Source organism: Grammomys surdaster, unplaced genomic scaffold (assembly GCF_004785775.1).
Source record: "Grammomys surdaster isolate TR1022 unplaced genomic scaffold, NIH_TR_1.0 199, whole genome shotgun sequence".
In the NCBI taxonomy this organism is placed as follows: Eukaryota; Metazoa; Chordata; class Mammalia; order Rodentia; family Muridae; genus Grammomys; species Grammomys surdaster.
This window is the reverse complement of record NW_021604644.1, coordinates 2,141,062-2,158,184: the sequence shown is the minus strand read 5'-3', so window position 1 is coordinate 2,158,184 and position 17,123 is coordinate 2,141,062. Positions and strand designations below refer to the sequence as shown.

At 46.5% G+C, this 17,123-nt stretch overlaps 1 protein-coding gene across 1 annotated transcript in view; it reads left to right on the top strand.

Moving 5' to 3' along the window:
• Positions 1 to 7,097: 7,097 nt before the first annotated feature.
• Positions 7,098 to 17,123, top strand: part of Galnt12 (polypeptide N-acetylgalactosaminyltransferase 12) — a 33,723-nt gene continuing 23,697 nt past the window's right edge. The window contains exons 1-2 of the mRNA XM_028770249.1: positions 7,098 to 7,497; positions 16,558 to 16,727. Coding sequence (XP_028626082.1) covers positions 7,142 to 7,497; positions 16,558 to 16,727 — 526 coding nt within the window. The 5' untranslated portion in view covers positions 7,098 to 7,141. The remainder of the gene's footprint in view (positions 7,498 to 16,557; positions 16,728 to 17,123) is intronic.

Below are 17,123 nucleotides of genomic sequence, written 5' to 3'. Positions count from 1 at the left end.
GGAAACACTCTCACAGACACATCCAGAAGTGTGTCTCCTGTGTGCTTCTATGTCGACAATGAAGAGTAACCACCACAGTAGTGAATAGTCTATGAGCTATATTTTTCATGTCTATTATTTATGACAAAGTTTAACTTAAGACTAACAATAAAAATAAATAATAAAACCAAGAACATTATATGAGCATATGTTAAATAAGCATGGTCTCTGTCTTTTGAAATATTTTATTCTGTTATATTTCATAGCAACCTTATCTTTTTGTCTTTTGTAGATTCAGTTGAGAACTGAAATGTAGGAAGCACTATAAGACGTCTCTTTGATCTCTCTGAACTGCAGCATCACTGACTCTGTACTTGAATCTGTCATTAAGTGCACTAGGGTGACTTGATCAGCAGCATCCACACTCAATACCGTAGCTATTGATCTAGTAAGCAAGACGGGTACCAAATAAGATACATGTGGGTAGTATTTATAATATGGACTCTCTAGACGAGAAGACAATTCATGTTCCAGGAAGAACAGAGAAAAACAGACAAGATCTCATCATTTTATTCAGTAAGGTGTTAGGACCTAGGTAGACTTAAGGCCTAAATGGAATGTTAAGGTCTAGGTAAAATGTTGAGGCCTAGATGGAACGTTAAGGCCTAGGTAACTGTTACTTGGCTAGCTTGACATTATAAGGAAACTTTCTCATGTTTCTGATGTTCCTAGGAAATTTTCTCATGCCCAAGTTGATTACATATTTTGTCATGTTCTGCACCCTTGGAAACCAATCACGATAGAAGTCAGTAGGACTGTTTTGTATAGTTACCCACAATAAGCTTGGACCCACCCAGCAGCACTTCCTGCACCGGTGTCTAAGCTTTCATGGTATTTGCCTTTATAAAGCTGTTCCTGGGATGGACCCCAACATAAGAGAGATACCTGTACCAATATTAAGAAACTATTTGGAATAAGACTTCCGTTTTGAGTAGTGGTCTAGTAAAGTTTAAGTTCTCAAGACTTCTCTGGGAACTGACATCCTACTTGGCAGAAAGAAACATGTACATGGGTAACTGACATCCTGGTTATCAAATATAAATGTTAGAAAGGTCCTATCCTGGTAGACAAGTTAGAGCATGAATATTAGACAAGGCAAATCCCCTGCCACAGTTGACTACCCCAACCAATAGGAACAGGCTAAATGTACAATAAAGACATGTCCCTGCGGGGAATGATTAGCTCGCGTGGAACGGTTGTGGATTCGTTCTGTTGGGCTGAGTTGTAGTTCCCACGTGTCTACCACAGCTCAGTCGGCTGGAACCTCGGTTCAGCATGGCAGAAGTGTGTGCAAGAATCTAGACTAAGTTCTTCTCACACTGTGCAGGGCGGGCACTTCGGGGCCCCACCCGGGTGTTGGGGAGAACTCAGTCTGAAGGTTCTGCGGGGATGGGGGACAGGGGTCTCAAATGGACCTGGAGGCAGGTGTCTCCATTTGGGGCTACCAGACACTGCTGGGGGGCCACGGAGGAACAGAGACTGTGGGCGTGCAGGTGGAACTGCCCGCATGCTGAGAGAAACGAGAGGGAGAGCTCTGGTGGCACCCCGAGGGGTGGGATTCTTTGGTTACTCACTTGGTTGAAAGGCGGCCGCTTGGCTAGCTTGCTTGAAGAGGCAAGCCTCCGAGGTGGAACTCCACGGGAGATTAGACATGGCTCGATAGTTGAGACCTTCTCCGTGGTTCTCCCACAGCAGGCCCTCATAAGATATGTGGAGTCCATGGTTCCAAAAGGCTTATTTTCATAGCAGATGGTAGTTGAATCTGGATGCACCCCCCTTAGGTGGACCTGACTTAAATAGGGAGGGAGGAGGCTCTGGGAAAAGAATACATAATTGACTACGCCCTCTGGCCTTTAGGTATCTCATTAATATGGAAATCTCATGAGGCTGTGGCCTGTAGTCATGCCCTCTACCTGTGGAGGGGTTGTTAGGGACATTGCCCTACGTGACTGCAAGGGGCTGATCAATGGAGATCTTCACCATGTGTCGGGAGCCTGGATTCTGGGAGTAAAGTGAAATAGATGCCCGTCCCTCACAGGCATGGGCACCTGTTGGGTCTCTGGGCTATTTCCAGCCAGTGCTTCTACCAAAAAGCAAGCCATCCTATCATGGTCCCACATGTTCCCAAGGAAATTCCCTATCCCTAAATTTTGATTGGTGAAATAACTTGGCACATATATTTGTGAATTTTGGGCTTTAAAACCCTGTAGGATTTTAACTTGGGTTCAGTTCTATAATCTGGATCATGGCCCTAGTCAACCAGTCCTGGGGCATACATATGTTCAATAAACTATCCCTGTCTGACTGAGATCAGTATTCGAGTGGTTTGTCAGACAATTCTTGGATCCCCACAAAAGGTTTGCAATTTGAAAATTATGAATTGTTTATCCCTGGCTGGAAAATTCATTTAATATTTCAAACTGTAAATAACTTTAAATTACTGAGACCACAGGAGAAAGAAAAGCTGGAGGTTGGGGATACTGTATTCAAATGTTGCATGAACACCAGGTCTTGTTGCCCAGGGAAGGCATGGATTGCATGGATGGCAATATGGCTAGACCTAGCTGCAAGAGAAGCTGGAAAACCTACTCTTTAGTCTTTTAAGAGAAACAAATAAATAAAAAACTAGTAATTAAAAGTTCTGCAGGACACAAGGTCACATGCCAGAAATCATAATTCTGGAGGCTGAGGCAGGTGGGCCTTAAGTCTGAGGCCAGGTTAGGTCAAAGAGTAAAGCAATATATTTTAAAAAAATTTTTAAAGGATCTATTGATAAGAAGAGAGAGATGAGGGGCAAGAATGACTCTGGCCAACTGTAAAAGTATCTTTCATTGTCTGATGTAATTGTTGTCTTGGAGGCTTAATGCCTCCCTCTAGTAATCAAGGCCTAGTCCTGGAAGCTTCTAGCCTCCATGTAATCTTACTAGGCCTAGAATGTTTTCAGCCTGAGACTGCTGCTCAATAAGCTCACCCTTTCTAGTGGTTTCTGAGCTCTGGCTGGTTGGTCAACTCAGCTGTTCTGGATCAAAACTCCTCTCCATGCTGACTTATCTAAACTAGCTTCTTTAAATGCCTGGGTGTACTCTGTTTGGCCTTTTACTAACTTTGGCAATCTGTTCTAATCTTCTGGGTCCTTCTCATTCTCTGGCTCATTCTGTCTTCACCTGCGTCTAACTTGTTCTCTCTCTGCAACCTGCTAATACACAACTGTCCCGGTAAAACTGCCCTCTCTTCTTTTCTTTCTCTGCTTGGTCTCTCTTAAGTAGTTTCCTTTTCCTCTCTGTTCTCATGAGAGTTGTGCCTATATGATTCTGTCAAATCTTTCTCTGATTTGTCACCTTGTCTGCTACTCAATTTAGATATCAGTTTCAAACATGGTGCTTCCTTCTACAAACTAACTTTACTTTACCTTCATTGTTTGGGATTAAAAGGTGTGTACTAAGGGCAGGTCTGTATTCTAGCCAGAGTAGCCATATTGCTGTATTAAAAGTCCTCTATAGCCATCAGAGGTTCCTGTCCCACCTTACTCTACCCTCCTTCTTGTTGAACCACACGTTGTGTCTGGTGACCAGTTCCCAAGGAAGGCACTGATGTTTAACCAGGAAGCTCCAAGTATCACATATGCCCTGGTTTCAGGAGCCTGCCAGGTGACCTGCTTGTCATCTTCTTGCTTGATCTTCTTGCAATTACACACACACACACACACACACACACACACACACACACACATATATATATATATGTAATTTTTTATGTGTATATATGTATATCCTGATGAGACAAAGCCTTATATGTAGCCCAGGTTGGCCTCTAAAACTCACCATGTAGCCAAGAATGATCTTGAATGGATCCTCTTGACTCAGCTTCCCAACTGCTGGGCTTCTAGGCATGCTTCACCACACCTGGCTGTTTGTCATGTTTGGAAGCAGAGCCTCCCTGAACTTGCCCAGGCTTCACCCTGCTTCAGAGCCCTATCACTGGATTAATGCTGTCACATAAGCTGAGTGTGCCCTTTGGAGCCAGCCAGGAACTAAGCACTATTTGTCTCCATCTCAGGTTCTAGCTTTTGTTGCTTTCTTCTGTTTGACCCGGGGTCTCATGATGTACCCATGATCCCATGCTCTCCTGGAACTTGGGATCTTCCTGCTTCAGCCTCCAAGAGTGCTGGGATCTCAAGTGAGCATCAGAGTTGATCGGAGTTCTAGAACTGACGTGGCCCCACGTTAGTTCTTTCTGTTTTAAGGGCAGGTGTGAATAAGACATACTTCTGTGTATCAGGTACCATAGCAAGGTGATGTCAGTAAGTGCTAGATTTTCCTACTTCTGTGGAAAGATATTTGGAGGGCATCTGGGTGAGCCTGAGCAAGTCTGAGCTTGCCAGCAGTCCAGTCCACCCTGATTGACCAACCAGCATCTACCACAGTCCATCATTATAGTGAATGACTTAGTCTCTCTCTTCCTGCTCTCTTTCATGTTGTTATGAAATACAACTACCTAGAACTCAGATCCCGAAAGTATGGGTCTGCACACCATATGGGCTGCCATAACTAAATGTGGGGAACCAAGAAAAATTTAGCAATAGTAAACAGCAAAGACCAAACATCTATTCAAAATGAAATGTAAGGAATCCCAAGTGAGTCTGGCAGCCCATGTTACATCAAGTGACTTTACTGCAGCCTCTGTTCTGAACACTCTTTGTGCATGCTTTGTGCTGCGAGCCATCTTAACTTCCAATGCTGATGGTGCTGCCTGAACCACCTCAACTCAGACGTGAGACTACTGTACGCTGTGAACCGCGGTGTTCTTTTGTTTGCTTGTTTGTTTTTTGCTTTGCTGAACATATGCTTTTCACTCTCACAGAAACAAAAATTTCTTATGGAAAAATAAAGTCCCTTTTATTCCCCAATATAGAAATACTAAATGGATTGTATTATGTTAAGGTGTTTGATTTTAAAAAATAGCTGTTTGAGTTTTGAGTCATAAAAAAAAGTCATGAAGTAGATTCTGGCTTGGGAGACTGGAGAGATGGCTCAGTAGTCCACAGTAGCTGCTGCTCTTGCAGACGGCTAGGATTGGGTTCCCAGCACCTGAGCGGGCCAGTTCACAACTACCTGCAACTCCAGCTCCAGGGGATCCAATGCTCTTTTCTGGCCTGCATTGACACTCCCACATAAGTGGCACACATTCACACACACACACTCACACATAAATTTTTTAAAAGTTGGAGATTTTATTTTTCTATTTCATATATATGAGTGTCTGTCATATATAAGACACACACACATATATAAGGTATTATATCATATATACATATGCATATATATGTACACATATACACATATGCATATACATGCATACACATGCATACACATATACATATGAACCATGTGTATACAGTGCTTGGGGCATCAAGAAGATGGTGTCAGATCCCCAGGGACTGCACTTATAGATGGTTGTGAGCTGCCAAGTAGATGCTGGGAATTGAACCTGGGTCCTCTGGAGGAGCAGCCAGTGCTCTTAAAGCTGAGTTATCTCTACAATAACAACATAAATCTTTAAAAACAAATTTTCTTGGGACTGGGACAGAATTTCAAGACAACATTCCAAAATATAGTTCTGCCACCTGGCACCACGTATTTATGTGAAATGGCACTCCCAGCAATCGGGGATTTTAAAATAAAATTATCAACTCTGAAAATTATGATGATGTTTTGTGTCCTGTCGTATCAAATGTTTAGCCCTAATTTAAATCTTTATGTAAAAATAAGCAAGCCCATCCATCTCAGCATATAAACTGCTTTCTTCTTTAATAAATAGCAAACTTATATGTATTTAATAGACTGTTTTAAAATGAGTTTCTTTATGACTTACCATGTAAATGTTTGATTTGTATGCTGGTTTTATATACATATACACCCAGAATTACACAAAAACTTCTACAGTGAAAAGGTGTCATTAGTGGCAATAATAATAATAATAATAATAATTATAATAATTCCTCCTGAAAACGCTGTAGTTTCTGAAGGCTCCAGAAAGAGTTGCTAAGGTGGCCCAGGGCAAGTGGAGCACAGGAACAGCATTTGCAAAGACACCAGGCAGTAGCCTAGCCTGGCTCCTTCCTCCCCCACAGCTAAAAGTGAAAGTTGCAGTTTGTGTAAATTACTGAAAACATTTTATTCCTAAAAGTTAGAAGCCAGCCTGAGCTATGGAGAAAGTTAGAGTCAACCAGGACTACAGAGTGAGACCGTATTTCAGTAAACATCAGGGGCTGGGATCCGGGGTGGAAACGGAGACACCATTTAGCTAGGCTTGGTGCCACAGACCTGTAATTCTAGGACTAGGGAATGGGGGCCAGCCTGGGTTACTTGAGACTTTGACTCGAATGCATCAACAAATTAATTGATTTAAATTTTAAATGTAAAACTTTTACCTGTATGTATGTATGTATGTATGTACACACAAGTGTCTATATCACACGTGGAGGTTGGAGGACAACTTGAGGGAGTCCTTTTTCACCGTATGGGGATGGATGACACTCTGTCCTTCAAGATTCGAAGCAAGGGCCCTGTGGCTCCCTTTTTCTCCTATAAGAAAGCCTCAAGTCAAGACCTGAGAACATCACAGGAAGGGTTTGTGTGTGTGTGTGTGCACACGCACGTGTGTGATGGGCCTGCGGAGTGTAGGTGTCCCTAAAGCTAAGACTGAAAAACACAGCTTGAAAAACCTCGGACTCCAAAGTTTCTGATTGTAAGCGCCACTGAGTACCGCATAGGGCCGCCTGCAGCGTTCATGCGTCTCGGCCAGCACATCGTGAACAAGTAGTGGCTAGGGTTAAGGACCTTGCGTCTGCGATCGTGCTAGGGTCACGTAAGTTAAAGGAAGTGGCCCCATAGCGCCCTGAGTAATGTGCTCAGCCCACACTGGCGCCGCGGGGGTCGCCACGCTCACGGTTCGCCCACGTGGGCACGGGCAGGTGGGCGATGGAGGAGGCAGCCAGGAAGGGGGCGGGGCGCAGGTGGGGCGGGCCGGGGGCGGGGCGAGCGCGGTTCCGGGATCCGGGTCCAGCCTCGGCCCGAGGCCGCGGGGCGCAGCTAGCGGGTGCATGTGGGGGCGTGCGGTGAGGAGGCGCTGCCCGCGGGGGCTGCGGCGCGGCCGGGAGGCGTTGCTGGCACTGCTGGCCCTGGCTGGGCTGGGCGCGGTGCTGAGGGCTCGAAGCAGATCGGGGACGGTGGACCTGGGACCCCCGCGGACTCCTCGCCCCGGGCGTCACGAGCCGGTGCTGCCCAGGCCGCCGCTGCCCGCCAATGCCCTGGGAGCGCAGGGGGAGGCAGTGCGGCTGCAGCTGCAGGGTGAGGAGCTGCGGTTGCAGGAGGAGAGCGTGCAGCAGCATCAGATCAACATCTATCTGAGCGACCGTATCTCGCTGCACCGTCGCCTGCCCGAGCGCTGGAACCCTCTGTGAGTGGTGGCGGAGTCCCGGAACGTGGGACGCTGCATCCTCCTCGGGAGGAGGGGGTGCAGAAGGAGGGGGTTATCTAAAGGGCGAGGAGGCAGGAAAGTTAAAAAAAAATCAGAACCAACCTAAGAAAGTCGAGCTTGTAACTGGGTGGTCTCTTGAATCCGACAACTAAAAGTTGTCATTCTGTCCGGAGAGAGGGAGATTAAAGTTAAGCAGACTGAAGAGACCCCCTAGTCCGTTCCTGTGAGAGCAGTTAGGTCTGTGTGGGTGTGGCTGTGACTCCCGGGGAGCTGACGGTGACTAGCACAGAGCTGGCTCCATTCATTGGTGTGGGTGTGCTGTTGCCCAGGGATAGAGCCAAGCCATCGAGATGCCCAATGGCCGTGTCCGAGGCCCGGAGCCGCCTTCCTTTCTCTCTGACCGTTGAGTTCCTAGCTTTGGGTGGAGGGCGGTGGGAAGAAGAGGTTAGTGGGAAGGGCGCCTAATGGCTTCTCAGTCCAGCCCAGCTCACTCTTGTAGGTGGTGCAGGGCAGATCCTGTGTAGTCAGAGCCTAGTTCCTGTTGGAGCTGCTGGCTTTTCAACAGGTGAGGGACAAGGAAACAAACAGCCGCGGCAGCTGCTGCCACCTTTGACCCTGGGCCTCCCAGACTCCTCCACCCTTTAAATTTGTTAGAGAATTTTTAGCCCCTTGAGCTCGGTAGATTTCCTGGAAAACAGAACTCAAAAAGGGGTCCTGGTTAGAGCCACGGGGCCAGCCTGCTGGGACCATCAGGCACTTGCTACCTTCTACTCCCCAGGCCACGTCAGCTTTTTTTTCAGTTTGGAAATGGACTCAGGGGGCATAGGCAACACTATCCTTCGAGAAGATGAAATTGATGGTCTGTTGTACCTCCTCCCCCTTCAGGGAGAGTTTATCTCTCCCCTTCAGGGAGAGTTCATTCATGTGGTGCCTGAATTTGCTCACACCTACCGCTATGACTTTGCCCGAGGCCCTTCTCATTATCTTTCTGAGTAAAATTTGCAGGGATTGGCAGCGATTCTCCGCTTCTACCAAATGCCTCAAGGCAGGTTTAGCTCTTTGAAAGCACCAAGTTGTTCTAAAAGCCCAGGTCTTTCACTCTCTGGTTCTGCAACCTCAGTGGGTTCAGTCTTTGTTTCCTCGTTTGCGAACGAGGGAACTGATGAGGGTTAGCCTGTACACTCCGTGTAAGTGGGCAGAAGGAATGCAACCTCAGACTTAATAATCAACGCACACCTGGGAGTGTGCTGTGCTTCTTAGGTCCTCCCCCTTTGTCGCCCTGAGTATACTTGGCTGCTCTTCCTGTCATCTGCGTTAGGTCATGAAGTTTTTCTTCTCCAGATCCAATTTCCTTTATTAGAAGTTGTGAATATCTCTTTGAAACACTTTAGATGACCTGTGGGGCTTATGGTTTCCTGTCTCCATGGTGATACAGCTGCCTTGTGTCCTATTGGGATTTGAGAATAGATCCTGCTGTGCCATTGACCCTGGGAATTAATCCAACCCAGCAGGGATGGGCCTTGCCTCTGACTCTGGCAGCAGTGCCTGCCCCATTATTTTTGAGTAGCCAGAGAGAAAGGTGAGGTGGAGCTTGTGTGTGTCTGGACCAGGATAGTCTTTGAGACACAGCCTCTATATGGTCAGTATGCCAGGGCCTTGCAAGGGAGTCTTCCCTTCTGCCCCATAATGGTCTGCCCACCTTATTCTCAGGGAGCAGCTTCCAGATAGATCCTAATAGATGTCTGAATTCTCTCTCACGTGGTACCAAACCTTATGTATACTAAGCACTGTGATACCATGACAGTCTGGTAACAAGATGGCTGCTAAATGACTACTGGGTTGCTTGTGTGCACTGTGGGTACACTGGACAAGGGGATGGATGATCCATATTGTAGAAAGGGCAAGCTTTAATTTACAGTATTTGAGGAGGTATACAATCTTACCTTTGTAATTTATTTGTTTCTGGAATTTTCCATTTAATATTTTTGGAATAAGACTGATTGAATAACCAAAGCTACAGAATGGGAACCCACCCACAAGATGGGGTTTCTAAAGCAGTCATGAGTTAATCAGGGTCTTGGTATTTGGGTTGAGAATTCAGATATTCACAGTGTAGGGTCCTCAGGAGTCCAGTTTATCAGCAGAGAGATACTCAAGATCCTTTGCTGTCATGGTCTAGTTTCCTCTTTAGGCGTGGACAGTTATTTACCTGTTTGTTTTTAGTATAAAAGCAAGATACTTGGACCTCAGAAATTTTACCATAGGAAAAGCAAAAATCCCAAGCAACTAAAAAATGCGAACAAGAGAGCATTTTGCCAGGCATGGTGGTGCATGTCTGGTATCAGACGAGACAGAGCTACATAGCAAGACTCAAAAAGTAGAAGAAAAAAAAATCCGCTTACAACCCCGGGAAAACTGTTATTAACATTTTGCTGTGTATCTGTCTAGACTTTTTCCAAGTATAGAAACAGACTTTGGAAAATACACACATAGATGTGTGGGTGAGAGAGAACATGAGCGTACATGCAAACTCCCAAGTTTTTGCTGTCTCCGCGTTGCCTTTTGTATACATGCCACAGGAGACAGAGCATGGGTCAACCCAGGGACATCTCTTCGGCTCTTGCTGGCACGTGCAAGGTCTGGCAAGGTCAGATCAGTAAATGGACTTTTGGGAAGTTGGCTTTGCTTTCTTGAGCTGCAGTGGAGGATCTGACAGTTGCAGGCACAGCTTTGCCTTGTTAGTTCAATGCTGACTGAAGGAAACAAGGAGTCCTTGAATAACGGTAAAGTCAACGGAGGTTCTGGATAGCAGCACAGTAAATTCATGGTTTATAGTCTCTTCACCAGTTCCTTTTATTTGATGCTAGTGAGGAGGGAGGATTTACTCCTGGATAGCAGGCCCAAGTAGGGAGCCATAGAGCTGGGCTCTGCAGTCCTAGGGAATCCTTAAAAACTGTCAGTGCCAGGGACCTTCTCTAGAACAATGAATTCAGAATTTCTGTGGCTCTGATGCATGACCTGTCTAGAAGCTGCTGACCTAGTTGCTGTGGATTGCTGGCTCAGAGGAGTCATGGTATGATGGAAATTAGAGGAAGTAATTAATAATAAGTGCCTTGAAACTGGCAAGGATGTATGTCACAGGCCAAGAGATGCTAACATTACACACACACACACACACACACACACACAGACTTAACATTACACACACACACACACACACACACACACACAGACACACACAGTCCATTGAGTAAAGAGATATTGCTGAACCGTGATTGTCACTCACATTCTGACCTAGGTAGAAGGAGAGAAAGTGGAGTGATTGATTGCGTTGTGGTGTCCCCTGACCATTTTCTGGAGATGCTGTGTGTGCCAGCACCAGCCACCTAGCTGTCTGCTGCTGGCTAGAGGAGTGAGCTTTCTTGACCTCCTTTCTGTTTCTTGACCTTGACTGCTAGGTGTGTGTCTAGGCTCAGGGATCAGGACTTGAGATGTCAGAGCTTCTCAGAGTCAACTACACATAGTTATGGCAAACTGAAAGTGCCCTACTAAGCTGGCAGGAGGAAGCTGGTGGGATTTGTCTTTCGTAGAGATCGAGAGCTTAGCTTATCTGCTCTTGCAAAATGACCTTTGCAAAGCATCCCGTATCAAGTGGACATTAAACTAGTGTTTCTTTTGCTTTCCAAAAAGGACTGTAAAGCATAGAATATTTTCTTAATCTTTGTCAGACTCAGCTTGTGGCCTTTAGTCAGTAATCCAGATCCTCAGAACCTCCTCAGATCCACAGAACCTCCTCAGCTCTGGATCCATTTTCCTGACCATTTTTTTTCACTCATTCTGGACCTATATGTTTTAGGTATATCACTAAATAGCATTTTATATGTCATTAACAAACGGGGCTGGGAAGATGGCTCAGTTAATAAAGAGCTTGCCACACAAGATAGGGCTCTGAGTTTGAATATCCACATAAATGTTAGGCATCCTCATGTGTCTTAGTTACTGTCCTATTGCTGTGAAGATACAGTGTGGCCAAGGCAACTTATAGAAGAAAGCATTTAGTTGGGGCCTTGTGTATAGTTTCGGAGGATGAGTCCATGACTGTCATGGCGGGGAGTGTGGTGGCAGGCAAGCAGGCAGGCAGGCAGGCACTGGAGCAGCAGCTGAGACCTCATATCTGAAAATTGGAGAGAGAGATAGAGCGAGAGAGAGCGAGAGAGAGCGAGAGAGAGCGAGAGAGAGCGAGAGAGAGCGAGAGAGAGCGAGAGAGAGAGAGAGAGAGAGAGAGAGAGAGAGAGAACACGCCACACCCTCTAATCCTTCCTGAAACAGTTCCATCGACTCAGGACTAAACATTCAAATATAAGCCTATGGGGCCCATTCTTACTCAAACCACCACATGGTGCATGCCTGTGGTGTGGAGAGCGGTATCTACTGAGCCTCACAGCTGTCATCTTCATGGGAACTTGTAGGCGACCCTTAAGCTAAGGACCATCAATTGATGGCATTCCCTCAAAGGAGAGGAGGGGGTAAACAGGATCATTGGACCCTCGCCTGAGATTCTACTGTATCTTCCAAACTGTATATAACTCTGCCCTAGTACCATGTGGCCTTGTGGTCTCCAGAGGTGCTAGAGTGTATAGTACAGGGAAGCTTGGCTGAAGGGGAGACTCCGCCTGTGCAGCTGTGGGGAAGTCGGCCTTTATGCTGAATGCAGTGAGACTTTCTGGTGGTGTGGCTGGAGTTTCCCATGCTCCTTTAGTTCATCCTCATTACCTATGTTCTATAAGTAAGTCTAACTAATTTAAAGTTTAACAAGTTGGACTTTGATGAAGTCAAACTTTGATCTGTTTTTAGTGCCCAATAAGGAAGGGGTATTTGGGACAAGGAGACTCTCCAGTTCACGATCAGCCTAGGTGATACAGCAAGGTCCTAGTATTCTCACTTTCTCTCCCTCCCCCTCACACAAACAGTGTTTGTCTTTTAAGCAGATCTTTGTATCATTTATATTTATTGTGTTCATTGATACTTTTGGATTTGATTGTGCCATTTATGTTATACTTTATGTTTGCCATGTTCTTGTCTTTTGTTACTTGCTCATTTGCTTTCGTTTTACAACACAGGGCTTCTCTGTATCTCAGGCTGTCCTGGAACTCACCATCATCCCCCTGCCCTTGGCCTCTCAAGTGCTGGGATTACAGATGTGACACACCACACCTGGCTTGTTACAGTTTTGTTTTGTTGTTTTTTGAGACGGGGCCTCACTGTGTAGGTCTGGCTGGCCTGGAGCAGCCTGTGTGGCCGGTGATGGCATTGTTCTCCCGGTCCCCATGTCTCTACTTGCCCAGTGTTTGGATCATAGGCCAGCATAGTGTTGTCTCCTGCCTCAGCCTCTGCCTGCCTCAGCCACTGACTTGAATACAGCGATGTTGGTTTAAGGGTCTCTCTCAGCTTGGGCTTCCTTGTGGTTTATTTTGAAGGACGGATTGCCACAAAATATCATAATTTAATATAACTATGGCCATTTATTATTTCACATTTCTGTGGTCATAGATGGGTGGGTCTGGGTCAGAGTCTCAGAAAGTCTCAGCCAACATGGTGCCTGAGTCTTGCTCATCTGAAGCCATGATGGGGCTGGAGATTGTGACTCGGAGATGTGTGCTTACCTGGCTGTTAGCAGCCTCCCCCATTGGGCTCCTTGAGTATTCTCACAGCATGACAGCTGCCTTTCCTGTGCTACATTACACTGTAATATGGAGGAGATGTTACCTACCACCACCACAACCTTCCTCCTCCTCCTCTTCCTCTTCCCTTCCCCCTCTTCTTCCTCCTCCTCTTCTTCCTCCTCCTCATGTCTTCTTTTCTTGTGTGGTAGTTTGAAATATACTATTTTTGTGTTACTCTTTGATGTTATTTCTTCTGAGGCTAGATTGAATTCTCTCCTTGAATATCAACCAGACTCCCGCATGTGACTTCCTAGATTTTCCTGATGCTGGCGCTGTTGTGTCCATGAATTACAGCCTGGGGTCTGCGGGTATCGTCCTGCCTGGCTTCACAACAGCAGAATGTCCATGCTGCTGCAGCTGAATTTTCCTTGAGTGGCTGAGCAGGGCCTCAAGATGCAGCGGGGAAGAAAATGTAGAGCTGACTGAGAAGAGCAGCCCCCTGCCCCACATAGAGTCTCTCAAGAGGCCGTTTGTGATTCTAGAGAAGCCCTTACAGTGATTCTAGAGCCAGGCCATGGCCATGGAGCCTCAGGGCTCACTGCAGAAGTAGTTGTGGCGTTCATCCTAGGGACTTGGAATCTACTAGAAGGCCCTGGGAAGCAGAAGGGAAAAATCACTGTTTGGTAGGAAGGAGTGCCATATGGATGCCTCTTATTGGATACAAGGCATGAGCCAGGACCTCCCAAGAAGACCATTGGATATAGACATCCAGTGAATTCACAGCCCTGTGCTTTGGGAGCTGGGCATGTGGTTTGATGTCTCCGAGCCTCATCTTTGAAACCAAACCCGTGAAGCTGACACAGGACACATGTTTATATTTTTAATTGCCATGTATGTGTATGTATGTGCTGGCAGGCCCAGAGATGTTGTTTCCCCTGGAGCTAGAGTTACAGGAGTTGTGAGCCTTCTATTATGGGTGCTGGGAATCAAACTGGGTCATCTGCAAAAGCAAAAAGCACCTTTAACCACAGAGCTAACTATCTCTCCAGCCTAGGAAGTGGTTTCAAAGGTAAAGATTAAATGCTGGATTTTATGTATGAGAGTCCCCATGTTCTTTCCACCCCTGGAACCCCATTTTGACATCTCTAAAATGAATATGTTCTGTAAACTCCAGTTGGCAACATTTACCTTTCTGGTTCGTGAAACTATGTCACCCGTCTGCTTAGCTTTGATGAATTACTACAGACGAGCCAGGGTAGCCCCAAGCAGTCATTCCAGCTCCAAAGCGTGGCAGAAACAAATATATTGAGGGACACATCTTTATGATTTAAAGATGCATGTTAAAGTAGCTGTGGGTGCTGAGGTATGCAGGATTGTCTTTAAAAACAGTCTGAGATGAGGGTGGTGGGAGGTGGGTAATAAGCAGGGGTCGGGGTCGCCTGTGTGTTAACTGTTGATGCTGGACAGTCAGTGGAGCTTCTGATCCTCTCTCCCTTTTGTGTTTGAAAAGCTTCAAAGTAGAATAAAATGGAAACAGTGCCAGAGATAAGTGAAGCCACGCAAGTGAAGCACCCCGTCTTTGCTTTGAGGGGCTTGGGTTTCTAATCAGGTTTCTTTTTTTTTTTTTTTTTTTTTAAATAGCTGATTTTCATTCTTTGTTTGCAGCATCAGATTTTATTTATTTATTTATTTATTTATTTATTTTATTATTATATGTAAGTACACTGTAGCTGTCTTCAGACACACATTTGAGGGCATCAGATCTCATTGCAGATGGTTGTGAGCCACCATGTGGTTGCTGGGATTTGAACTCATGACCTCTAGAAGAGCAGTCAGTGCTCCTAACCACTGAGCCATCTCACCAGCCCCTCTAATCAGGTTTCTAATCACCTGGTTTGGTTTGGTTTTTCTGAGTCAGGGTCTCATGTAACCCAGTCGGGTGAAGATGACCTTAAACTTCTGATTATTTGCCTCTCTTTAAGTCCCAAGACAATAAGCATGCGTCGCCGGTCCTGGTTTATGTGGCACTGGGGTCCAACCCAGGGGTTTGTGTATGTTAGACAAGCACCCCAGCCCTAAACTTCATGGTGAATGTCACCTCTGCAGAGGGCCCACTACCTCACTGATTCTGTGGCCACTGCCATCCTGCTCCTCCATGATTCTCATCCACTACCCTCCTTGACTTTCTCTATGACATAGGTCATTTTTGTCATGATTGATTCGCTTACCTGAGTACTGTCCTTCGGAATGTAAGCTCCATGGATAAAAGCCCTTGTCTATTTGGCTCCTGGCAGGCAATCAGGAAATACTTGGTGACTGACTGAGGTGGGCCACTGAAGCATTGCTAGTCAGAAGGGAGCTGTGAATTGTATTCCTCTGTGTCATTCTGTGTCTCTCTGGTCTGTCGCTCACCTGTCTTTTCAGGCCTTCTCTTGAAGGCAAGGAAACTGGTAGCTTGGCTGCTCTTCAATGCTTATCTTCTCCTGCTGTAGCCACCTCATCCCATGGCATGGTCTCAGTGTCTAAAATCTGGTGGCTCTGACATCATTCCGTCTTGCCATCAGCACTTCCTGCTGACAGTTTCTAGGCATTGCCCATAGTAAGCGCCATTGACCTAAGGTGGTTCTGAGGTAGATTGTTGTATTGACCAGGAGCCTTCAGTGCACAGTGACACAGACTCCTGAACAAGCAGAGAGATCATTGACTCCCAGGAGCCTTAGTCACGGCCCCACCCCTAGAGTTAGATGGTCTCAGTTTCACCCCCAGAAGCTGTCCCCTAATATTGTAGTTTATGCCCTCGGCTTCCCACCTTTGTGAGGTGTAGTTGCTTCTGGATGCTGGGGAAGGTGGGCACAGTCCCTGGGTGACAGGAATTGTGTGACCTGCACCTGTTGAAACAGTGCTAAAGGAGCTCTGTGTGACCGTCAGCTCTCCAGGACAGACATTTTCCTTCCTAGAGGAGATCAGGGCTGAGCAGCTTCTGGAGGGTGTGGGGAGTTTTCCAAGTAGAGAAAGGAGGAAGAAGCAGAAGCTGCCAGGAGGAGGGAGCAGTCCGAGCCAAGAGGAGATTAGAGTAGGGAGGACAGATAGGATAGCTAAGGCCTGAGCAACAGTCTCCTTCCCTTGGAGACTTGGCCTAGTCTGTGTGTTGCCCAAGTCTTGACATTGCTTTACAGTTTAAAACCAGTCTCTCATAAGCAGGCATTGTTATGGTTACATCTTTTCTTAAGAGTCTTCTGGGGCTCTGTGGGAGAGCCTCTAGTAAATTATTTCCCAGGAGAAGCCTAAAGACCATGACACATGTTCCCTTCATCACTTCATCCCCAATGCTATACTCTCTGGCTTTTGTGTTGTTGACGTTCCATTCTGTTTACAGGTGCAGAGAGGTGAAATATGATTATGATAACCTACCCAAGACTTCTGTTGTCATAGCGTTTTATAATGAAGCCTGGTCCACACTCCTTCGGACAGTTTACAGTGTTCTTGAGACCTCCCCTGACATCCTGCTGGAGGAGGTCATTCTGGTAGATGACTACAGCGACAGAGGTAAGTCCTGTGTCAGGGGCTAGGGTGAAAGGTGAGGGAAGAGGGGCTAGGTGTGCCCAGTAATAATTTGGGGCGTACTCTAGGGTCAGCTATTGGCCAGCGGGCAGAGGAGGCTGTATGGGGAGCTCGGCCAAGCTAGGGAGGGCCTTGGAGGTTACCAGAAGATATTGAGATCTCAAGAGCCTGGTAGGAGCCACCCAGAGAGCTTTAAAGGGACAGGTGGGTCAAGAGGTCAGCGTGTTATGTGAGGAATGGCCAATGGCAGGGGCCAGACTAGGAATGGACGGGAAGGGGAGGGCAAACACAGGACAGCCTTGGCTTAGCTGGATACACTAGTCCATGGATACACTAGTCAAAACATGGAGCGACCTTAGCCAGTAGATCTTGAGTGACTGG